The sequence below is a fragment of the Pleurodeles waltl genome, chromosome 1_2 (genome assembly GCF_031143425.1).
Source record: "Pleurodeles waltl isolate 20211129_DDA chromosome 1_2, aPleWal1.hap1.20221129, whole genome shotgun sequence".
Classification (NCBI taxonomy): Eukaryota; Metazoa; Chordata; class Amphibia; order Caudata; family Salamandridae; genus Pleurodeles; species Pleurodeles waltl.
In genome coordinates, this window is record NC_090437.1 from 263,882,865 (window position 1) to 263,909,140 (window position 26,276).

General features: G+C 41.3%; 1 protein-coding gene across 2 annotated transcripts in view; it reads left to right on the forward strand.

The window, feature by feature from the left end:
• Positions 1 to 26,276, forward strand: part of GRID2 (glutamate ionotropic receptor delta type subunit 2) — a 2,834,743-nt gene that overhangs the window by 1,137,415 nt on the left and 1,671,052 nt on the right. For both annotated transcript variants that reach the window (XM_069238009.1, XM_069238018.1), the window contains exon 4: positions 23,838 to 24,043. In XM_069238009.1, the coding sequence (XP_069094110.1) occupies positions 23,838 to 24,043 (206 nt within the window). The remainder of the gene's footprint in view (positions 1 to 23,837; positions 24,044 to 26,276) is intronic.

Here is a 26,276-nt window from a genome sequence, read left to right on the forward strand (position 1 = left end):
GAGTAAGATGTAGATTTCTGCCACATTTGGTGTAATTCCATTCAGCAGTCTTTGAATATCCCTGTTAAATTTACCTATTGAAAAATGAATGTGGATAACATGTTTTTGGATCTCATCTCCCCTTTTTCTCAGCTCTAGCTTGACAGATCACATGAAACTTCCCAGAAAGGGGCTGAGACAGATCAAACTCTTGTTTGCAAAGTTTTCTGTGCATCATTAAACAGTGCCAAAGTTATAAGAAAAACAAAATAATGGAAATGCAGACCTAAGTAAAACTGCCCAGTGGAGACTTCCTCTGTGTAATAATTATTTATGTGACCGTGATACCATGATGAGACTTTGAATGTAAGTTTTGGGGGACTGCTGAGGTTATCTGACTATTTTTGAAAGTTTACTTGGGAATGGATGAAAAGTTCACATCAATTATGGAGAAATATAGTTAATCCTGAAGAAGTCCCAGCGCTTATGGGATGAAACATGTTAACTGTGTTCACCATACTTTCTACAAGAGAAAAATAAAGAAGAATGCTTTGTCTGTGAACAAGAGTTTTTATTTTTATTTTGATAGATAGTTTGAAAATACTTTTGAGGAGAATGGTTCATTATTACCTTTCATGGAGAGATTGTTCTCTATGTGTGTACTCTATGCTATTCCACTGTAGGACACTCCAGTCTGTGCTATTCCACCATATGGCACTCTACTCTACATCATTCCATTGTATGTCACTACACTCAACATTCTTCCACTCTACACCACTCCACTGCATGCTACTTTACTGTATGCCACTCCACTCTACGGCACTCCAATCTACACCACTGCTATTCTGCTGTATGTCACTCCACTCTACACCACTCCATTCTATGACACTCAACTATACACCACTCCACGGTATGACCCTTGATTGTTCTTTACTCCAATCTATGCTATTTCACTGTACTGCACTCCACTCTACGAAACGACACTACGCTATACCACTTTATGCCACTACACTGTACCTGCTTCCACTCTACACCAATCCACTCTACACCAGTCCACTCTATGCCACTCTACTTTACCTCACTTCATTGTGCTCTAATCCACTGTATACTACTCCATTGTACACCATTCTACTCCATGCCACTCCACTCTATCCTATTCCACTGTACACCACATCACTCTATCCCACTCCAGTGTATACCAGCGTACATTATTCCACTGTACACCTCCGCATTCTATCACAATTCTCTCTATGCCACTACACTGTCCACCACTCCACTGTCCCCAACTTTGTTATACGCTACACCACTCCATGCCACTCTAGTCCCCACTATTCCAAGGTACACAACTACACTCTATGCTACTCAAATCTACGTTATTCCACTGTACTCCACTAAAATGTACAACACCCCACTCTACCCCACTCCACTCGTTGCCAATCCATTCACAATCTATTCCACTGTTCAAAACTAGACTCTATGCTACTCCATTTTATGGTATTCCACTGTATGCCACTCGACATTAACCAAATCCACTCTACTCCACTCTACTGAATTCCATTGTATGCCACTCCACTGTATGCCGCTCCAATGTCCACTACTCCTCTGTAAGCTATTCCACACTATTCCTCTCTACTACACCCCTCCACTGTATGCTATTTCCACTCTATCCCTCTCTGCACTTTGCCACTACACTGTATGTCCCACCACTGTCCGCTACTTTAGTGTACACTACTGCACTCTATGCCAATCCACAGAATGCTATTTCACTGTATGGTGCTCCACTGTACCAAACTATACTCTACGACACTCCAGTTATTTCCACTCCCCTCCATGTTATTCCACCCTACTACACTTCACTTTGTGTCAGTCCAGTCTAAGCTATTCTACTGTATGCCACTATATGGCATTCCACAGTACACTATTTCACTATATGGCACTCATTGTATTCTACTCCACTCTACTCTACTCCAGTGTACACCACCCCACGCTACTGCACTCTACACTATTGTATTGTGCACCACTCCACTCTGGGCTGTTCCACTGTATACCACTCCACTTTATGCTATTCCAGTGCACATCACTTCAATTTATGCCACTTCACTATATGCTTTTACAATGTACGTCACTCCACTCTATGGCACTGCAGTTTACGCTATTCCGCTGAATGCTATTAGATTGTATGCCACTACACTCTACCCCACTGCACTCTACCCCTCTACACACAACTGTATTCCACTCTCCTACTGAACTCTATGCCACTCCACTCTTCACAACTCCACTCTACACCAATCCACTGCATGCCACACCACTCTACGCTACTCCGCTGTGATCTATTCCATTGTATGCCATTCAACCCTATGCCACTTCACTGTTCCACTGTATGCCACTCAACTCTACACCACTCAACTGTATGCCACTACCCTGAACGCTATTCCACTCCACTCTACTCTACTCCACGTATGCCGCTCAACTCTATGGCACTTCCCTCTACACCACTATGCTCTCAGCGATTGCACTCTTATCAATTCAATTCAAGAAAGTTTATTTCTGTTTAAAAAATCCTTAAAAAGCATTCACAATACAGCAACATGAATCATTAAAGTCACAATAAAGTGCTAAAGTGCCAATGCTGTAAATAGCAGCAACTCATTGTAGCACCAGAAAATACTCAAGATAAATACTTTAAATTTAATAAAATCAGACAAATACATACACATGCATACAAATGCAGTACATGGAGACTGCTTCCTTCAAGTTATATAAGTACTAAATAGTGTAACACTAAAGTGCACCATCATAAAACATAATCTCTTCAATTGATGATTACAGGGTGCAAGTGCCAATGGCAATCAATATCATACAACCAGCAAAGACACATGTAAAGCATTTTGTAATGCGGTGACCCATGTCCGTGCAGACAGCAAAGCCATTAATGTGCCAAGAAAAGGCCAGAGTATGTGTAAATGGCAATCTATACTTTAGAGCCAACAGAAACACATATGCAACATTTTACAATGATAAAACCCTGGCCTGTGCAAAAGAAATTCCATTAAGTGCTGGGGAGCGGCCATTACATTTAGACGTTGCTAACGTGACTGCAGTGCAATGGCCCTTTTACAGATTAGCCATGCAGAGCATAGAAATTTAGCAACACTAATATAAATGTTCTTGTCATTATCTGATCTCATAATTCTCAATGCATTGTCTATTTTTCTCACACCTACCAGAAGGCACATGGGTCTTATCCATTTCTTAGAGCAGGATCATATGCTTGACAGAAGAAGAAAAAATGGTGTAAAAATTCCACTTTAAGATTGCACGATGGACATAAATTGTTGGTGTAATAATAGCTGCTTTGTTAAAAGAGCTGTATTATTGTCTAAAAGTAATTCAAACAAAAGAACAATTTTAAATTTTAAAAACTCATCTGTACAGCTCCCCTGATAGCTTTTTCTGATCTCCTCTTCCCAGACCAAACGTTTACACTTTTCTTTCAGCTTAGTCCTAGAAATAGAGAGGACAGCCTTCAGTGTGTCCGAAAGAGCTGCCAAATCTAACTTAACAAGTATTTGCTTAAAATATCTTACCCAAGGGACCTTCATATAGGTATTAGGGTGCATAAGGTCTGCAAGAGGCTTTCTATAGGGTGCCAGTTCTTCCTTAGAAGACAGTGTATGCCAGTAAAGCAAGGTCCACATTTTGCAGAGTAGGGCGATAGGAAATATACCTATTTCTATTAGCTGCGGAAGAAGAGGAGTACTTTGGGGTAGATTTAGCAGAGCTCTTATAAATTTATTTTCTACTAGTGAAAGTATTTTCATCATCATCATCATCATTTAAACTTTATTTCGGTAAGTAAAAACATACCATAAAAGTAAAGTACAAACATAATTTTTTATTTTATTTTTAAGGTTGGTAGAACACTAAAAATATAAGCACAATAAAGAATTTAAAAAGATAAAAGGAAGTTAAAATCCAAACAGAATAATCAAAATATATATCTCCTTAAAATGGAATGTTCCACTCAACAAGGACCCTATTCCCTGTGCCCATATATGTTCGATAATACAATAGGACAATGTCTTTGTACTAAAAATTAAATACTAAAATAAGAGTCAATAAATATACATACATAGATCTAAAAATTGGCTACCCAGTCTTATTCTTTAGAATTGCTAATCTAAGGTGCCAGATTGATTCGAGAAAGTCTTTTCACTGTTTCACATCCCAGAGCTTAGCACCATATAGAGCTGAGCTCTAGACATGAAAAATCTTCACTGCTGGAGAAAGTGATCTTGAGAATCATCATAAGAATCACCCTCGACTCTTGCTGTAATGTGAAGGTTCTCTTATCTATGTATGGATGCCATGTTAACTTATTAGAGAGCCTGAACCCCATGTATTCAAAATCTTGAACTTGTTCTAGTACATCATTTTAAGCCAGAATATTGCACTTTCTAGATGGATAAGGTTTTGATTATATAAACTTGTTTTTTTGACTATTTAGTTCCAAACCCCTCTCTGCACAAAATTGTAAAAACTAGTTCACCAAGATTTGCAAACCTGAACAGGTCTTTGAAACAAGAAAAGTAAATTTTGGGTGCATCCTTACCCTGGACTTCTAAACAGTTCACTAGATGGTTTAGATACAATGAGAAGAGAGTTAGGGCTAGAACACAGCCCTCTCACTCTCCCTTCTGGATTCGAAAAGGACATGTCAATTTGCCTTTACTGCCACATCTGATCCAGGTATAGTTCTTCTCATGCAATCTTACAATAATTGATAGGATTCCACCATGGTACCCCATGCTTTCCAAGACTGACCACAGTTTATGTCTAGGGATTGAATCAATGGCTGATTTCAGGTCTACAAAGTCCACGTTTGAATGGCCCTTCTCTTTTATCACTGCTTTCCAGTAGATTGTACACAAACAAAAAGCTGGATCCATTGTACCTATATTCTATCAAAAGCTGGCTTGAAAATTTGAGAGTATCTTGTTGTTCTGTGCCTACTCAACGAGCTTCCCCAGAATTTGATGACAAATTTATTTTTGCAACACATTAATTGCCAGGTATTAAGGGGATTGTCCCAGCTACCCTTCTTGTATATGGGTACTATCTCTACTAAACGCCAAGACTTTGGTAAAGGACCACCTCTCAGAATAGAATTAGATAAGAGATTGAAATATGGGCCCAAACTAATGGCTCTGTAGCAAAAAGATCACCCAAAATTCCATGCCATGGCAGTGATATTCCCTTCGAGTATACTACAATGTTCCTGCTGAGCTGACCAGCAGGAACATTGTAGTACACGGTTCCTGTCGGGCTGTCCAGCAGGAACAGTGCTACCGTATTGGTCTCCGAGGCCAATATCGTAGCACTTTAGCACCCTAGGAATGTGCAGTCTGCAGTGCAGACAGTGCGCATTCCAACGGTACTGGGCCAGGGGGCCTTTGCAAGGGCATGAGCAGAGCAGGGGCCCCCGTGCTCCCCTGTAATGGCTTTCTGTTAGTCTTTCTATGGCAGAGTCCCCGCCATGTAAAAGCAGGTGAAAATCTGAGTTGTAATCAGCCAGGTTCTGTTGAGTTCAGCGCCGCCCTGGCTGAATACAAGTAAGGCAACCTTCACCACATCAGGTACCATGTTTCTGGCAGGGACAGCAGTCTTTAGACTGGTTCACCGGCCAGGGTTGTAATGTGGCAGTTGGACCACCTGGAGTGCGATGGTCTGACCATCACCGTGACTGCAGTGGTCCTCAGACCGCCACACTCGTAATGAGGACCTAATTCTCCTGTGTCATTGAATCCATGACCCCAGAAGAACTAACCATATTTTTCAAAACACTCCTAGCTTTGAGCTCTATTGTCTTCAGCTGACTTTCAAGCTCTCTTGTGGTTGTTTTATTATTGAATTTTCTGGGCTGAAAATTGTAAAATGAAAGACTTAAAGGCATGTTTGTTTCATTCATTTGAAAAAAAACATACCTATAGCTATATATGTTGATATCTTTCACCCAGATAATGTAATAATAAAAACTATGTAAAAAATAGTCACATGTATGTTATTTTAATAAGTCTTTATTAAACATTTATATAGAAATTCATGTTAATAAACATTCCATTATTGATTTACATAAATATACATTTGATTACAAATATTGGTGATTTTTGGAGATAGATAGCAGATCAGCTTTGTATATATTGATTCTATCGTTCCTTGATAAAACCAACAGTCCCACTTTTTATATTTTGGTGTTGTGACTCTGTGACAAAATCAGTAAGTCTGCCTGATGTGCGGGAGTTGGATAGAGGGTCTGGCCTGTGGCCAAACACCGCCGCACACAGCCTTTAACTGGCTGCCCATGACAGGGGTTTGACTTTATCTATGGAAATAAAGTACTACATTTTGTGTGAAAAAACCTAGGAACTCACTGACATATGTATATATTGAGTTTGTTTCAGTAAACTTTATGGATCTTGTCCTGAGTGTGCGCTTACTTTGGCTCCTCTGGATTCCATCCCTCTTGGGACCTGGCCTCTAGAAGGAGCCATTATTCAGTTTTTGTAGGGTCTTCAAGTCCATTATTACAGTTCATGAAACAGATCTACCTTGTTCCCAGGGGGTAATACTTGACAGAAATGTTTTAGACTTGCAGGATGACAGTAGGGCAGATAATGTAATGGACTCACAATTATTGTCTGCCTGTGGGATTCACAAAGATACACAAGAATACAGTGACATGAAAGCACATTCCTAGTTATGTTAAGTATTTTCCCCTGGCAATAAAAAAGGTCTGTTTCATGAACTGGTGATAACAGACTTAGAGAAGCTACCCAAAAAGAAAATCTATCAAAAGTTGAGAGACAGGTCTTGCCATCTTTGCAGGAAAACTCAGCTATTGCAATCAAATCTGCAGACAGAAGTGGCAACATAATGGTGATGGACAAAGAGCACTATATCAAAGAAGCCAATAGACAACTAAAAGATGGAAATAGCCATAGTAAGCTCATCTATAATCCAACCGTAGTGATCAAATGACAGATCAATGAAAAACTGAAGGAATGCCACACACAACTAGTAATCAATGATGATGAACTCAAGTTTCTTAAAGTGGATCACCCCAGAACACCCACCATGTATTTTCTTCCCAAGATCCTCAAGCGCCTAACCAACCCCGAGGGAGACCTATAATATATGCCTGTGAATCTCTCCTAGAAAACATTTCAAGGTACATTGACTACTATCTTGCTCCAATGGTACGGGAGACATAGGTTCCTATATCTGAGACACAGGGCCCCTTTTGGGGATGCTTAATGTAATCACTTATCAAGAAGAATATCATCTTGTGACAATTGATGTGGTATCATTGTACACATCAATTAGACATGAAGCTGGTCTGCAGGTGAGAGTGTTTGAGCATTTAAAGATGCTTTTGGAAATGGTGGAAATTTACATGAATATCAATGTGTTTTTATTCAACTAACAAATTTTACATCAGAATTGCAGGACCACCATGGGGCGTCTTTTTCTCGTACCTATGTGAATCTAACAATGAGCTGGTGGGAAAAGGAAATTGCCTGGGGTGAACAATTTCAACATCACATGGATAAAGTACTGATTTTGACAAGATACATTGATGACTTGTTTATAATTTGGAATTGGACCATGCAGAGAATGTATAACTTTCTTCAGTGCTTGGAATTTTAATGAAGTGGGCTTAAGATTCACACTCACCGTTGACGAGAAAAGCATTGATTTTTAGGATGTCACAATTTATGTTGAAAATGAGAACATCCAATCAGGATATAAAATACCACTTGTGATCAACTGTACAGACATGTTGCTAAAGAAAAAGAGAGAAACAGATTGAAAGACATTTTTATCGACTAAGAAATCCAATTGATTTTAACTTACAACAAAGATAATTTGCAGATCAGAAAACGTTTTTCAGAAATATTGGAATATCTTGATGGAGGACCCAGACATTAGTAATAAACTTAAACTGCTATTACATTTAGAAGAGCCCCCTCGCTCATCGACGAGTTAGTTCATAGTTACCTTGAGGACAAGCGAGAAGAAATGTGGTTAAGTAGTACCAACAAAGGAGTCAAGAAGTGCTTCCAGTGCAAAGCATGCACAATAGGAAAAACATGAGATCTATCAAGGATTTTAATGGAATAAAAATTGCCATCAACCAAAGCATCACTTATGAAACAACACATGTGATATTTGTACTAGAATGTAAATGTGCCTCAAGTGTGTTGGGTGGATAATCTGTACCTTACAGAAATGGATTTTAGAACATATTAGAGCCATGCAGAATAATGACACTGCTTATGGAGGGGCTAAACATCTAATGAAAGAGCATAAAAGGGGACACTGTGAATTTATTTTTGTCCTACTATGGTATTGAAACTGAACCCAAATCTCCAAGGGAAAGGGATTAAATATGTCTGTTGAGACAAAATGAATCAAAATTCATTTTAAGACTTAGAACCAAAAATCTTAATGGCCCCAATACTGCTGAAAAACTCCACACACATTTATAATAATTTTATGAGGAACTAGAGCACTAAGACATGGTCCCACCATCAGACGGAAACACAACATAGAATGCCACATGGCGTTTACACACCTCACTGCTTTCTTGCAAGTTCTGGCATGACCAATAGAGACATTGAAACCGTTCAAAATTGAAGGTCAGGAAAGTGTGTAATCCCTCACTAAGAGGGGTACAGGCATGGACAATTGCTGAAGAGATGCAAAGCTTCACCCTATTGTGGAGCAGATTGCTACAAATCAAAGACTTGAAGCCTCACTCACAGGGTAATTGGAGAGTCAGTAAAAATACTTTATTCAGCTTAAATCAGGCATAAAAGTTACATCATATCCAAACAATCATCAGACTGTAAATCCAATAAAACTAAACAATATAAAACTTAAGGATACTTTCAATAAGAAGATCGTAATTTTAAAAAACTTAAAATAAAATTCAACACAGCCACAATCACTTCTTCATGGTCTAGGCCTTGCAAGAAAGCAAAGGCTCCTGTATGAGACCTAAAATCAGCGCCCCACCGGAGTGGGTGAAATAAAACCCTCTCTCCTTCAAATAAAATGTACAAAATAAGATAAGATGCAATGTCGATTGATCTGCAGGGACTTCACAATGGCATGATGGAAGAGATTAAAACAATGTCCCTCTATTGGAGAAAGCCAATAAAAAGTGCAATGTGCCAAGCCAAATTCTAGTCAACAAGAACTTATGCCTCTCATTGTCTACAACCTGTAAATAAAGTGCCATAGACACCGGCACCACACTTAGAGGGCCTCCCCCTTCCTCAGAGTCAGATTGCAAACGTTTCTTGAGCATAACTCTAAACAAAGTTTCTTCACTTTACTCATGGAGATGCGAACCAGACTATCCGATCACAATGGAATGCTGGGAACCCCACCCTCTAAGAACTCTTCCAGACATATTTCAGCCAAGGAATCTCAAGGGCACCATCTATCTTCAGGCAGTCCTTCAAAATAGGTCTACTCTGATGGGCCTCAGGGCTCTTCCAGATTTGTGCACATAGTAGGAGGGTTGTAGTTTAACAAGATCTCCTAAAAAAGTCAACCCCACCTCGTATGGCAAAAAGGTACTGTTGTGCATTGCGGGACTGCCAGCAGTCTTTTTATGAGCTTGTTCTGATCTGTCTGCAGTAGAGAGCAATTAATGTATCCCCATATACCTGCACCAAATAGAGTAATAGAAACTCATTTACATTTATAAACACTAAGCAACTCCTTTGCTGGTTTATGGTCCAACCTTTTTGCAAACCTTAAGACGGCATCTACGGACCTTTGAAGCTGCAAAACAGATTTAAGAACTGCTCAACTCTACCCAGTCCTGGGCAAAATCTGGATGGAAGGTCAGAGAGCCCTCCATTCTCTATTACCCAATTTTTCAATTTTGCCAATATGATCCTACTCAGGATCTTAACAGTGCTATCCAAAAGCGAAATTGGTTGATAATATTGTGGTAGCATTTTATCTCCCTTTATAAATATAGGCACAATCTTATCCTCCCCCACATTTAGACCAAAGGACCCAAAAAGCACTCTTCAGCGCATTGGTAACTATTGGAGAGTATCAACTAGAGTGAACATTTCATGATGTGTTTCCACTTGGGATTTTAGTAGGTTAAATTAACAATATTCAACCAAAATATTGAGAACTGGCATTTAGAAATACTGTTTAGCTTGCTCATTAGTAACAGAAGAATTGTTTCTTTCATATTAACATTTATTGATGCTTAAAAATGTGTATTTCAACAATGTGTTTTGGGCTATACTTGATTTGACTACAGTAACCACAATGCAATGCAATTCCACTTGAGATGGTATAAAAGTAAATCAAAGAAGGACCACCAGCCGTGATCAAGACTTGCATGTCAAAATGTATTGGCTGGGTTGTGAGAAACAAAAAACAACCTTCTCCACTGCTCTGAGAGCTATAAATACATGAATGTTCACTAAAAAAACAAAGGTTACAGGTATTTTACAGTTGGGTTCAGATGTTACACACACAAAATCATCAAAATTCAGCAGTTATAATTATATCAAGAAACTATAACTCATGTCCTAAAGTTACCTTAGGACAGTAGATGTAGTTTCTTTAGATTAGTATTACTATAACGGCTGTATTGCTAAGTATTTTGTGTATAGAATCTGAACATAATTATAACATCCCTGTAACCTTTGGTTGTTTATTGAATTTATAAGGTTTTTTAATCATATTTCCTAACTATATAACTGTATGGTCCCCCTATCCTTTGGTTTCTTCAGTGAATTCCTAGAGTTTTTTAAAGTAGACTAATATTTCATTACCATACATTAACCCAACTGCCGCTGTACGCAGCCTTCAGTTGTGTGTTGTGTGAGGCATTGATTGCAGGGCCTGCAGCTACCCCCCCCCCGCATGCACCCAAGCCCACGCTATGTGTCCATGAGTGGGTGTGTGAGTGACTGTGTGGGTCTGTGACTGGATGTGGCAGTGGTTTTGTGGGTGTATGTGCAAGTGTATAAGTGTGTGAATGAGTGTATGAGTGAGTGGTCAAGTGGGTGTATTTTTCACAGATTCACACAGGGGACCCCACAGAGCTTCACGAAGGATCCGCTTTCACTACAGGGCCCCAAAAAATGTTTTGGGCAACTTCTTGCAAATGAGAGGTCCTACTAGAACTCTCCATTGCTCCCATTGAGTCAGGGAACATCTACATTGACCCCTTATATCAATTTTTACTTACTCAAGGCCACAACTTTCCTTCCAGGTTGTGGTCATCCAATTACAGCAATGCTCTTTGATCACTGTCTGCAGATCTATCACCGTGGATCTGTGATGGATTCACGTCTCTAGATATAGATACATTTTCTTCCTTTAATAACTTCAACACTACTGAACAGAATCACACCAGATTACAAAAGGGACTCTGTTGGGGCCAAGATCTAGCTTTCCGTCAAATTTGGTGTAAATCAGTCCAGCGGTTTAAGCTGTAATCATGTCTAAAATCCCTGTAGGAAACTTTATGGGGAAAAATAGTTTCAGTACCCACCTTCTTTCTTGCCTACTGCTTGGCCAATTACCCAGCTGAACTGAGTGGCATATAGTTAGATCTTACTTTCCATTGAGAAAGCATTTTTTGACTTGCCTACATCTTTGTCACAAATTGAAGAATCTTCACAAACTTTTCCCCAAAAGTGGCCCGAGAATCTTCTTTTGCATGTAAAGTTTCAGGGTGATCAGTCAATGGGGGCCGAGATAAAGGGCGGGGGTCATAAAAGTGCATTTCCCATTTTAATTCCCATAGGGATTTTAGACACGACTACAGCCTGAACTGTTGGACAAAATTACACAAAATATTGCAGAAAGGTAGATCTTTGTCTAAAATTAGTGTTTTTTTTGTTATTTAAAGTTCATAAACTAAACTGGCTGGGAATGACGGTGCACTAACTCTTGCAGTAAAAATTATCTAAGAGTCTATTTGTAAGTGTCCGGTGCACAAGGGGAAGGGAAGCGCCACCTAGCCTTCCTAGAATAAGGTAATCCTCACACATAGTTTAAGTTCTGAGCACTCAAAAGTAAGTCCACACTATTTATGATTCAATTATAACCCTGAAGAAGTCAGCTGCGACTCATGCAGCATTGACGAAACATGTGTTGGCATGGACAATGGTGATTTGACTGGATGAAAATAAAGCTCAAATGAACATTTAATACACAGTGCAGACTTACTTTTGAGTGCTCTGAGCTTTAAAAAAATTAGCTTTCTATTATTTGGTGTAAATCTATTCAGTAGTCTTTGAAATGTTAAAAGAAAACCAAATAGGTATATCATGAGGAGCGAAGGCTTTGCAAATACTCCCAATCTTGGGCAGTAATCTGATTGGTTGCCAACACTTCAACCAGGAAATGTTGGCAGCCCTTTTGAGATGGCTTCAGGTGAGTCTAAAAAAAAAAAAAAAATCTGTTACCCTACATCCCTAGCCTTGATGCAGCGGTCCTACAGGAACCCCTCCTCGAAGGCTTGAAAGTATATATATTTTTAATGACTGTGAAAATTGTGGTGGATCCACAAATGTCAGTGCAATAAAAAAAAAAAAGGAAGCACAGTCTTCTGCGCTTGCGTTTAATATAGCACCCTGGTGGGTCAGGTCCCAGGTGCTTTTTGGAAAAATAGTAGTGGGCACCTGAGACCCCCCTCCTAGGGCTTAGCAAAGCACCGGGGACTGCCACTTTCCTGGTGCACAGTATATTGTGTATGCAGCAAGGGCAGCGTGACACCAATGCACCACAGGGACTGCCAACTCCTGGGGCAATATTTCTATATGTATGTGGGCAGGCCCATTGGGCCTGCCTGCATCCCAGGACAGCAACCTCACCAGGGCAAATGCTGTAAAATATATGAGGGGGGATGCATGGCCCCTTGTGCCACGGTGACCACCACCTCTTCATGGCAAATGTGTTTTAATTAACGCTTGGGGGCCTGCACACACCCCCGCCATCCGTAGGATTGCCACCTCCCCGGGGAATGAATAAAATAATGTAGGGGTTTGTCGCAAACCCAGGGACTGCCACATCTTGGAGCAATCCATGCTGTGCTGTGCCGCTATGCCGTGCCCAGGGACCGCCACCTTCCTGAGGCACAAATAAAATAATGTAGGAGGTCCATTGCAGCCCTCTGGGGACAGCCACTTACCTGGGGAAATACAAGCAATGTATGGAAGGCTGCAGAGCCCTCCCATGCCCCGGGGACCACCTCCTTCCTGGGGATCAAATAAAATAATGAAGGGGGTCCATCATGGACACCTAGCCCTAGAGACCACCGTCTTCCCAGGGCTAAATTTAAAAGATGGAGAGGGAAAACGCAGCCCCGCTCGTGAAGCCATTTATGGCCTTGGGGACCATCACCCCCCCAGGGCTAGCTCCTGCTACCGTCTACGGTGTCCATCCTTGTGAGGTAGCTGTTTGCTTTTATTTGGTAGGAGCTGACAACTCCCACCAAGCACAAGCAAACATAACTCTGCTGTCAGCCAGCGGGAGCTGCCAAGCATCTCCTGCTTGCTGAAAGCGGAATTTTCATATCTTTTCCTGCATGCAAATAAGTGTGCAGGGAAAGAGAGGAAAACATTGTTCCTGCAAGAAGTGAGCTGCTATTTAAAGCATCCCTTATTTCAGAAACAATGCCAGCTTCCCCCCACAGCCACCTGCAGCCCCCAAAAGTGTTAAAAAAATATGAATTTTCATGGTGGAAGTGCAGCATTGCAGTTCCACCTTGAAATTAGGTGACGAAAACACTGGAAGAATAATCACATTGGCAAAGTTACAGACACACAAAGTCACTGGAGAGATTTCCTTGACATCCTTTTTGCAGGTGTACTGTAGAAGATGCACTATGAATTTACCCAACGAGGTAGCAGTTACAAATTAGCCAGTAGAAAATACTCCTGTTGGGTAGACATTTCTTCTATAAATATGAGTGGCAGGATTCATTCTGACATGATGCTCATCTCACAGAAATTAAACCTCAACAGGAAGCACTTATAGATATAAACAAAGCAGGTGTCTAACATGGTCAAAGGAAAGCAACTGTATTTTCTCTGCATTTCCACCTTGAAAAAGTTATTTGTAATCCTTAATGGAGATGTTTGCATCCTTTAATTTTTCAAGTGCAATATCTCATATAGTGACTGTGACAAGTGGATTCTTTCTTGTTAACTGCTGCTGGTTATACGTGGTTGGCCACAGGGCATGGCTACAGGACAGGCCCAATGGCCAACACCCAGGTGTGCAACATAGGGTTGGGTGATTATAGTGGGTTGGTTGAAGTGCCTGGCCGCAAGCCAGGCGCTGTGACCTAATCCGCAGCCCAAGTCCCAAGCCTGTGCATGGCCTGGGGTTGGATGGTTAGAGGTAAAGGCCAAAGTCAGTGCATGGCAGTTGTTGAATTAACGCATAGTAATTAAAATTTCTTTATGTCACAAAAAACATATAAATTCACTGAAACAACCAAAGGTTGCAGGGACATTATAGTTTGTCTCACATTTTAAACATACTAAACCACAGAAACCATAAAAGTTTCAAGTAATTATAACTCATGTCCAAAGTAAATAATAACTTGTGCCTCAGTGTGCACTGCTAATTGTCCCACAAATTACAAACACATGACATCTTTGATAACATCATTGATAATATCAATGTAATATTTGAAGTAATATTTTTGAGGAGAAAACTGTGCATGATGAGGGGGTGAATATGTATATATATATATATATATATATATATATATATATATATATATATATACACATAAATATACAGCAAAACAAAATAAATGCACACTAGAGACACGCTCAACGGTGAAAGAAGACCTAACATGTGATGCTCAAGCAGAAATTATATGTACGTTATTGATGACTTTGGAATAAATTGTTCCCGCTTGAGATGGTTCTCAAGGATTAATGACTGCCTTTCAGAGAACAGCAAGCCCATCAGCACATCAACATTTTCAACCTTAGAGTTCGTTATAAATCAAAGTGAATAAACATTAACTCAGTAGTTTGCCCTAAAAGTGTGTTGTGTTTGTGCATCTTTTTGAGAGGCTTGCAAACAAAAAGTACAAAAGAAGCCAGATTCAAAACAAACTCTTGGAATGCACTCGTAGCTTTTTTTGAGAAAATATGAACATAGACCAGAAATGACTAGACATTTTCAAGATAGTCAGTTTGCGAAATGCTAAGGCATTCTATGGTATTTTAGCAAGCTGAAAAAATCAACTGCATTCCCCTTAAACGATTTCAGTTCTGATAATTACCTCGGCATTGTTTGTAATTGCTGATGACTATAATATTCTCAATCCTGTCTCCAGAACGTCTTAAAGATGTTTATTACCCATTCGGCATCTTGCCATCTTTTCCTTATTCTCATTTACATACGTTTGCATAATTATTTCAGGCCTATAATTTAAATATTTCATTCACATTTAATTCAGGTTGGTTCTCTGCATATCTTCACATACTGCTGGTGATTACACTCGACTTTGGTGACTTGTCACTTTGCCATTGAGTAATGTTTATACTTTACAACATATTTACTCAAACACATTACAAACACTCCACTTTTTGACAGAAGATTATCATTTATGCAGAAATGTACATGTTGCGGTGAAAGCCATTTAACACAATTAAAACGAACAAGTTCCACATGTAAATATATTGGAGAAGAGTACAATTTTCCTGTGATAATGAGTTTCACGATTAGGAAATTGTTCACTATGTATGTATATTGGTAATTATGTAGCAACAGAGCGCTATACAACAGAGCACCGTAGAGCAACAAAGCGCTGTACTATAACATGGTGGGAAAAGGTCCATAAGAGCATGTCCACCAAGAGGGGATTACAAAAGTATTTCTCGTTCACATTATATTTCATATTTTAGGAGCAGTGAGAATAAGTGATTTGGCTTCAATCGACCGCCCAGGCTGGGATTCATCCCTATGTCTTGAGGATTAAAAAGCGGCAGCTTTAGCAGCTAGGCCACAGCTAGGCCACATCGCCTCCTTGTTGCTGTACAGTAACCCGCATTGCCTGCTTCCTAAGTATGGGTGAATAGTTTTGGGGAAATGCGGTGTTAAAAGTCACACACTAAACACTTTTTTCTTATTTTGTTTGGTTACTGTTCAATTTTTACAAGTTGTACCAGTTGAGGTTTGTGTCAGTTTGCTGATTAATGAGTTTGAGAAACGCTGCAAGAAGCAGGAAATTCTGTGAGATCCATCTAACAGAACTGACTTTTGGAAAAACACTCAGGCCCATATTTATACTTTTTGACGCACAACTGTGCCAACGCAGTTGTGCGTCAAAAATTTTACCGCCGGCTAACGCCATTCCAAAGCGCCATGCGGGCGCCTTATTTATTGAATGACGTTAGCCGGCGCTGCGGACTGGTGTGCGTCAAAAAAAATGACTCACACCAGGCAGCGCCGGCGTAGGGGAAAATGGAGGTTGGGCGTCAAAAAATGGGGCAAGTCAGGTCTGAGGCAAAATTCAGGCCTCAATACGATTTGCGCCATTTTTTTTTCCGCCCAACCCCCATTGAAATGACTCCTGTCTTAGCAAAGACAGGAGTCATGCCCCCTTGCCCAATGGCCATGCCCAGGGGACATATGTCCCCTGGGCATGGTCATTGGGCATAGTGGCATGTAAGGGGTCCCAAATCAGGCCCCCCTATGCCACAAAAAAAATACGAAAAAAAATACTTACCCCAACTTACCTCTACTTCCCTGGGATGGGTCCCTGCATCCTTGGGTGTCCTCCTGGGGTGGGCAAGGGTGGCAGGGGGTGTCCCTGGGGGCATGGGAGGGCACCTCTGGCCTCCTTCCGAGCCCACAGGTCCCTTAACGCCTGCCCTGACCCAGGCGTTAAAAAACGGCGCCCATCAGGCTGGGCGCCGTTTTTTAAGGCCTGCCCCCTCCTGTGCGTCAAAATGACATCACAGTATAAATATGGGGCACAGGCCTTAAAGTAATTTTCTGGAAGGGAACGCCTACCTTGCATATAATTAACGCAAGGCTGGTTCCCCCTTCCAAAAAATGACGCACATGGTGGAACTTTGACGCCCGCGGGGTCGGACGTCAAAGTATAAATATGGGGCAGGGTTTGCGCCAATTGTGCGTCAAAACTTTTTACGCACATTCGGCGCAAACAGAGTATAAATATGCCCCTCAGTCCCTCCAACAAGTGATATTTTTTACGAAGGTGAATTCCACAAATTTCATGTTTCCACTAAAAAGTATTCTCACACTTTTCACACTGGTTCTCACACGTGGGATGATGCTTCAAACCTTGGCACCGGGAATTGCCTCAGAGTACTTAAGATTAGCTGAAAGTATTCAGGACATTGTAAGAATATTAAAAACAAAGACATGTATAGATCGTTCAGAATCTTTGTTCCAGGATCGTACAATGCACTCAATTCTGAACATACACCTTCTACTGATGGCGTGAAACAAAGTGATAGGAGGTTAGGGAACTCATTTTTTTAAAAAAAAAACATTTTAATATACCCATAAAGTAGCTTTCTATTTAATTGTATAGCAATAAAGAGAAGGGAAAATGCAACTTTTGTCTAGCCAGCTAAGATCTCATTACATGTTGACCAGAAATTTCTAATGCATCCGGAACTGAATGTTCACACATTTTCATTTTTTGGATTTACAGTTTGAGTCACAGGATTAGAATGTATGTCTCTGGTTAACAAAGTAAATGAAAGGTCATGCACTAATTCAAATCTTATTCCTAAGCAAGACACACAGCCGGTCAGAATTGATGAATTCATGATGCACTATGTCTTTCTTGCCACCCTTCAGTGTGGAATTGTACTACTTCCCTTCACTAGCTTCCTATTGACAAACACAATTGAAATGATTGGCAGTGCATTTGTCATAAGGTCATCTATGACCACAGCCCTTCTTTGCCCAGTACACACTTGCAAGAACACTTCGCTTTTCTACAGAATTCCTCCGGTCGTTAGAATGTGCATGTCCCACCCGGGCCATTGCTCCTTTGCTTAAATTGGAACAAAATCTGAGAATGATTTTCCCCTCATTATCCAGACTCAACAAGAGCTGCTGATCTTCAAGAACAAATTAAAACCTTGGCTGCCCTTTAGTTAAGCACTAGGGCCAAGAGAAACTGCTTTTGTACACCCGAAATTTCAATGCCAGGGCACAATTACTAGTACTTGTGTGATAATATACTTTAAATCAGATTTCAATATTGTGAACATATACACAGTTCTGAAATAATACAAAATGGAGAGGCAATAAAAACAGTAATAAACTCTCTTCAATCCATGAACACAGGAAGGCCAGGAATCTTTGGGGTTTCTTTTTTAGTATTCTTCTGAGTAACGGCATAAAACACAGCAAAGCAGCTAAGTGGTTTACTCATAAATCACAAACTTCATCAGGGTTTGTGTATTAGAAGTGAAATCCAAGAGTCATGTATTTTCTTCAGGTAGCCAAATGGTATGCCAATGTTGGTAAAATAAGCACTATATAGAAAGCACGATGTATCATTGCACATTTAAGCCTCGTTTGGCATTAGAAGGATACTGAAGGACCACGTTCTGTTGGCCACAGTTGAATTGATTGGATTCATATGCTGATATGGCAATTTCATAAAGCTGCCGCATGGCGAATGTGCCCATTCATGGTCTGGCTGTGCTCATGTACTTGAAGGATTGTTTTAACAACTAAATTATTAATGAGGTCTTACCATTACAAACTCCGACAGGATTCACAAACATGTGTAAATTACAACATGCCTCAGTTATGCATTCTTGTGATAATATGTGGCATTGAATACTTCTTCTCATAAAACATTTATACTCAAGCAAATGTAGCTCATCCCACAAATGTGTTCATGTAAAACCTGTTCTCCTCATCCTTTGTGTGAGAGGCAGGGTTTGATCATTCTTTCTATTTTTAAATAGAACTGTCTAATATGCCACCTCTTCCCTCACACCATCTTTGAGATCTATGACAAATGTTATCTTCTTCCATACATTGTGGATTGCATACACTTTTATTTTTCAGGCCTAGCAAGAATGTACTTATAATTTGGAAAATGCATTCTTTATTGTTCATCAATTCCCTCTTTATTAGGAAACAGTAAATGTTCAAAACATTTCCAAATTCCTCTGGCTGTTCCCTAACACACCCCAAGAGATGTTCAACAATGTAATGTAAGAGTGAGTAAGATACTCATTCAACATATTCTATTCATGTGTTCTTGTTTCATTCTATGCAATTCCAATGTAAACGATACAGATACAAGTTATGATTTTTAAGTTAGAATTCAATCGCTCAATCAATCAATCAATCAGATGGTATTTGTATAGTGTGGCTTGTCACCCAAGAGAATATCTAGGAGCTTTCTGCAGGTGTGTTTTTGAAAAGCTAGGTTTTCAGCCCCTTTCTGAAGTGGGTCAGCGAGGGTGCAGTGCGGAGGTGGAGGGTGTTCCAGACTTTGGCGTCAAGGTGGGAGAAGGAGGGTCCACCGACGCTGCAGTGGTGTATGCATGGTATCTTTGTGAGGGTGAGGTGTGTGGAGCGGAGGTTTCTGGTTGATTGGTGGAGGTGAAGGCGGTAGTTCAGGTAGGAAGGTCCTTGGTTATGGAGGGCTTTGTAGGCATGGATCAGAAGCTTGAAGCGGCATCTCTTCTGGCTCGAGAGCCACTGGAGGTCCTTCAGGTGCTGGGTGATGTGGGTTCTCTTGGTCAGGTTGAGGATCAGTCTGGCTGCTGTGTTCTGGATACTCTGGAGCTTTTTCATGAGTTTGGTAGTGGTATCTGCATAGAGTGCGTTGCAGTAGTGCAGTCGGCTAGTGATGACAGCCTGCGTCAATGTCTTCCTCGTGCCAATGGGGACCTACTTAAAAATCTTGTGGAGCATGTGGAGTGTGTGGAAACAAGCTGAGGAAACAGCGTTGACCTGGCATTTCACAGATGGTTCGCTATCAAGGATGATGCTGAGGTGGCATGCGTGAGCTTTAGGCAGTTGTCCTTCATCCAGGTGTATACATTCTTCATTTAGTTTTGAGAGTAGGTCTTAGTCCTGGTGGAGTCTGTTAAGAGCGAGAGGATGAGCTGGTTGTTATTGGCATAGGAGATAATGTTAATGGCGTGCAATCTCACAATGCCTGCGAGTGGTGTCATGTACACATTGAAGAGTGTTGGGCTGAGAGAGGAGCCTTTTGGGACGGTGTGAATGGTATGCTTGGCATGTGAGGTGAAGGGGGTCAGTGGACTCTCTGGATACGTCCTGTAAGGAAGGATGCCATCCATCTGATTGCATCGTCTGCGATCCCAATCTAACGTAGTCGGTTGATAAATGTGCAGTGGGAAATCATGTCAAAGGTGGCAGAGAGGTCAAGCAGGATCAGGGCGACTGCGTCTCCTCTGTCGAGCAGGGCGCAGATGTCATCTTTTGCAGCAATCGGGGCTGTGTCTCTGCTGTTATTGGTTCTAAAGACTGAATGGGAGGAGTCTAGCAAGTTGTATCTCTCCGGTTGTTTGATGAGTTGGAGGTTGATGGCCTTCTCCAGGACCTTGGCGGGGAACAGGAGCAGAGAGATTGAGCAGTAGTTCTGGAGCTCTCTGGAGTCTGCCGAGGGCTTCTTGAGAAAGGGTCAGATCTTTATGGGTTTCCAGGCTACTAGACAGGTGGCTGTGGTTAACAAGACATTCAGGATGGTGGCAAGCTTGTGGCTGTTCTCTTCTCTTCTGAGGTTGAAAATCTTGTGGGGCAGGATCGGTGGGTGCTCCTGAGTGGATGGAGCTCATGAATGTGGTCGTGTCCAGTGTGCTGAGTTGTTCCCATGCGGTGAGTGGGTGGTCGGCAGTGGAGGTTATTGGGATGCCTGGGAGGTCAAAGAGTTGGGGATCGAAGTTTCTATGGATGATTTCTATCTTGTTGTGAAAGTAGTCAGAAATGGAATCACAGAGTTCTAGGGGGGGACAGAGTTTTCAATGGCTGATTGGCAGGCAAACTCTCTGATGATAGTGAAGAATTCCTTGGTTTGGTTGGTGCTGGTCTTGATACGGTGGGTCAGGAACTCTTTTCTTGCGGCTTTTATTGGGATGTGATAGATGTTGAGGGCTGAATTGAAGTTGGATCATTCGGTGTGGTTCTTGCTGGTGTGCCAACTTCTCTCCAGTTGTTTGCACCTGTGATTTGATTTGATGAGTTCTGGGGTGGTTTGGTCAAGGCAACTCCGTTGCCGGCACCGATGAATCCATCATTAAAGTTCTGTACTGCCTGATCCAAGTTGGTTTTGATGTTGGGCTCTGGTGGGGAGGGCGCCAGTCCAAAGCTGCTGAGTGACCTTGGTCCAGATGCAGAAGGAGCGGCTGTGCGACAGGGAGTCCGAAGAGGGTGAAGTATACAATGTAGTGGCCCAACAAGGTGAGTTCTGTGTTGTGGCTGTATCTGATTCCACTGTTGGATGTAAAGATGGGGTCCTGCGTGTGTCCTGGTTTGTGCATGGGGCCAGTGACCAGCTGCTTGAGGCTGGTATTTTCCAGTCTTTTCACTGGGTCGGTGGAGTTGGTATTGGTGGGGGCGTCAGGTGGAAATTGAGGTCTCCTAGAAAGATGTAGTGTTTGGATTTAATGATGAGCAGGTGATGAATACAGTGATGGCTTCACTGAGAACTGTTGTTGGTCCTGTTGGTCTGTATAAGGGGTGCCTTTGATGATGGTGTTGTTGCCAGAATTGCAGATTTAAATTTGTTATTAAAGACTCTGATGATTTAATTGTTACGAATCATTTCCATTCAGAGCTCCCACTGATTGTGAAAAAAGGTACAAATTGAACTATTACAAAATAGGATTTCCTTATTATTTTTGCAATAGTGAAACCAATTCTTGCATGTCATGGAACACTCAATTGTTCTGATTATGGGGGGTGTATTGTCACTTTCATCTGCAGTTGTCTGGTCTCATTCATTGCTACAAGTGAGTAGATTCATTCCAAGAACCACAACAGTCTACTTGCTGTCCTCTGCTGAACATCTATCTCTCCTTGAACCGTATCATGAATATTCATGTAATGAGGCTTTATTGGTCCTACCAAGAAAGACGAACTATTAAAATGTGCATCCTTTTGTATACATCTGTGTTTCAGACCATAATGTGATGTGTTAAAGCCCTGTATTATCTATTTAGTCTATATAGATATGATTAGTTTCTTTGCTTCTTGACTGTGAACGTTACCCATTAACTATAGGCCTAATTTACAAAGAACGACATGTGAGTAGGTGTAATTATTCCTGATTTAGGGGATGATTTAGAATTTGTCAAAGTAGGAACATCTTTATAAGCTGGTGAGCTTGCAGTTCACCCTCACCACTTAGAGCTGGTTAACAGTTAAGTTCCCTCTGGTAAACCCTCAGCTAGTTCCCGTGACCTAGTTATCAAACTTTCACAGAGTCACAGAGGCAGAAGCCCACCATACATATGTAAGAGGTACTGCCGCTGATCCTTTCTGCCTGGGAGTGCCGTGCTAGGCAGCAATGAAAAAACGTTCCTGATGTGCAGTGGTAATGTTGCTTGAAATGAAATGAGAAGGGTGAACAGGCCATATGAACCGTGAACATGGTGGCTCTCTTGACATTCAATTGTGAGAAAAGTGCATCTGCTGTAATGGCTGATGCTCTGTCATCTCAGAGATCCCCACCAGATAAGGGGGAACTTTGGATACGATGAGTGGTCCTCCACTGGGAAAAGGGGTGAAACCTAGTGGACCATCCTACAGGGTCTACATGACGCTCCTATTTATGAATATCGAGGGACAAGTCTCTCCTTTACAGGTGACACACTTTGCGAACCACGCGCCCCATACATTGCACTGCAAGCTTATTAGAATGGGTAAATGCTGTGGGACAGCATAACAAAGTTGAGTTGCTGCGGACCAATAGGATTATGTCGGGCATGCCATTCAATTAAAGACGATGAAACTATAAACTGCAGGATATCGTAGAAAATGGTACTGAGAGATGTAAGTAGAGTCTACTGGGAAATTCTGAAAAGGTATAATGATCACATTTTTAGAGAAATAGAGATGGGGAAGAATGCTCTATAAAAAACCGGGTGTCCAAATATGAAATTTCTCTCGATTACATCACAGTTTTCCTCTCTAGAGTCCCTCTTTGGGTGTGTATGTCAATGTCTTGCCAACCTATGCAATTCTCTTTTTTGAAGGTGTCAACACCTTGATCATTCCCCAGTTCAGAAATACCCCTCTTCTTCCAAGCAATAGACAATTCCTCATTACTTCTTCCCCATTACTAATGCCCCCTCCCCGTAAATTGATTCAATGCATGCATTGTAATTTCCCTCCCTTTTTTCTACTGGGGGATCCCCGCCTTCATAAATTCCTTATAAGTACATCCAAATAAGTGAGTCACCATAGTTACTCCCACCTGTACTAGGTGTGGCTCTCTCCCCCTAAATATGGAGGAGGATCACCACGTCCTCATAACACCAGGTGAGAATGCCATCAGCATACCAGTAAAATGTTTTGCTTTAACTGTGCCTGATTTCTAATCTCCACTGAGTTCAGGCATTCATGGAAATGACAATAAACCAGAAAGCGCACTTTTATATTCTAACAGATTAGCAGTAACAGGTAAACTTGCTCATGATAGAAAACAGCAGTTAATAACATTTGACAGGTAGCCTTCAGTTCCACAAGACCGACATGGCCGCTGTGCGCTGATTAGCATTTTGATTGGCATTTGATGTTTTCAGATATCCGTGGAATACAGGAGTTCTTGGACCGAGTCTCGCAGCAGGGAATGGATGTAGCGTTGCAGAAGGTAGAGAACAACATCAACAAAATGATCACCGGACTATTTACCACCCTGCGAATCGAGGAGCTAAACCGCTACAGGGACACTCTGAGGCGAGCAATTCTGGTGATGAGTCCGACCAGCGCCAAGGCCTTCATTTCAGAGGTCAGTGATCAGAGTTCTGGGAGCATTTCTGTTCCGTGATTTCAAAAGCTGCAATGTTCATGGTCGATTTTGACTTTGCTGTCATATTTTTGTTTTCACGTTTGCCCTTTTCTTTCTAAAGCACAACTCCAGTCGAATTCGTGGATTCGTTTATGGTTTATTTAACCCAATTATTTGCACGCTTTGCAACTGTAAAGTTTTTTATTCTGCTAAACGCATTGGACGTTTTCATTGTGCACATAAAAGAAAGACCTGTGCTCCCTTTTAGGGTAATTAATATCTGCTTTGCTATGTTTTTATCAGGCTAATTGTCCAACAAGCAATGCTCAGTTAAAACTGTTTAATACGCATAGTGTGAAACTAAATAATTGTGAAATATTTTAGTTGTTCTTAAGAGGTCCATTGTAAACCATGATTTAAAGAAGGGGGGATAATGACTTGTATAGGTAGGTCTTCTGGTTCAACATTACTATGGCTTGATTTCTGTTGCTCCGTGTTTAATTTAGAACGTGTTGTGCGCAACAGGTGAAATATACTTACAATTACAGACCTGTTTTCTCGTTTTGTGGAGAGGGTACTTCGCCCACCAAACCTGGGGTGGCAGGGTGGTGTACCAACAGCAAATCCATAACAGAGCCTACTATAGCTGACATACTAGTCCGACATCCTGACGGATAATGGGCCTTGGAAGGTAAGTCATCCACCCATCTGCCCAGTCAGAGTGAGCGGTTCGATGGTGTTTGATGCTGTCCTTCACCGTCATGTAAAAACTAACAAAAGTATCCCACACATCGTGGGGGAAAACTGTCATGGTGTTTGGCCATTAGTTTACATTTTTCAAAAACAAACTTCCTCTTTGTGAGATTATTTTTGAAAAATGTAAAGCTGTCACACACATCAACCTTTTAAATGTCTCTACATGAACCGATGTGATGGTGATTCACAGAAATCCATGGAGTGTGCCTCGGAGTAGTCAGTGGACCCTCAGTTTGGTTGGTGGAGTAAAGGCAGTGTGCAGGACCATATTCTAAAGTGTGCCATTAATGCCCTTTCTCCAGTGGTAGACCTGACTAATGGCCCTGGGCTAAAACCTGGTTGTTAGAATTGGCCTTTTCTGCAAGGTGTTGGCTAGACATTTTGCCTTCCTCCTCCTTTTCTGACCCTGTTTTTGTTGGCTTTAGGACTCGGTGAACTTTTTCACTGCTGTCCAGTGCTAAGGCGCTTGGGCTCTGTGTCTAAAATATGGTAACAGTGGCTTCTCCATGATTGACATATTTGGTTTACTATTAAGTCTCTATTAAGTGCACTATGTGTGCCCAGGGCCTGTAAGTCAAATGCTACTAGTGGGCCTGCAGCACTGGTTGTGTCACCAACTATGTTTTCTTTCAAATAAGTCTCAGGCCTGTCATTGCAGAAATTGTGTGTGCATTTTAAATTGGCAGTTCGACCTGTCAGGCGTACCCACTTGCGAGGCCCAAACCCTCCTTTTAATTACTTGTAAGACACCCCTAAGATAGGCCCTGGCTATCTCCAAGGGCAGGGTGCAGTGTATTTAAGAAGTTGGACATGACCAGATACTGAAAAACTCTTCAATTCATTTTTCACTATTACAAGGAATATCTCTCTCATAGGCTAGAAAAGGGGTTTGCTTCATAACATTTTTTAAGTGTAATTTCCAATTGGGAAAAGATAGAAAAATGGTGTCTCTGGATTAATAATTTAAAAACACATCTTTTGGTAAAGGTGGTTTTAGACTGCTGGACTGAACATGCCACATATAGAGAGTTGGCATTTTCTTACTTTAAACATTCTCTGCCTTAGCATCCAATTCACATCTTGTCTGTGTAAGGTTTAGGTGACGGCTACAACTGTGCATTCCATCCAGACAGTCATAAACACAGGACAATCCACTGCCCCTAAGTTCCATCTGCATATTGATGGGCCTTCCTGGGCAGGATAGGTGGAGAGGATCTCACTCACACTTTAAAAGGTACGTCACTTGACCCCAAACAAAGGACTGATAACCCCCCACAGATGGTCTGGCAGATAGTAGTGGACTGAAAGGAAACTTGGCCACTTCTAAACCACTCTTTGAAGTTTCCCCCACTTCATAGGCATATTTGAGTATAAGTACTGGGCCTCTGACTCCATACAGTAAGAACACTTCTGGACTGAGAACATTCTACCAGGTGCTGCTTGCTCTGCTGCGTAGGCTTGCTGCCTGCTACTTCTT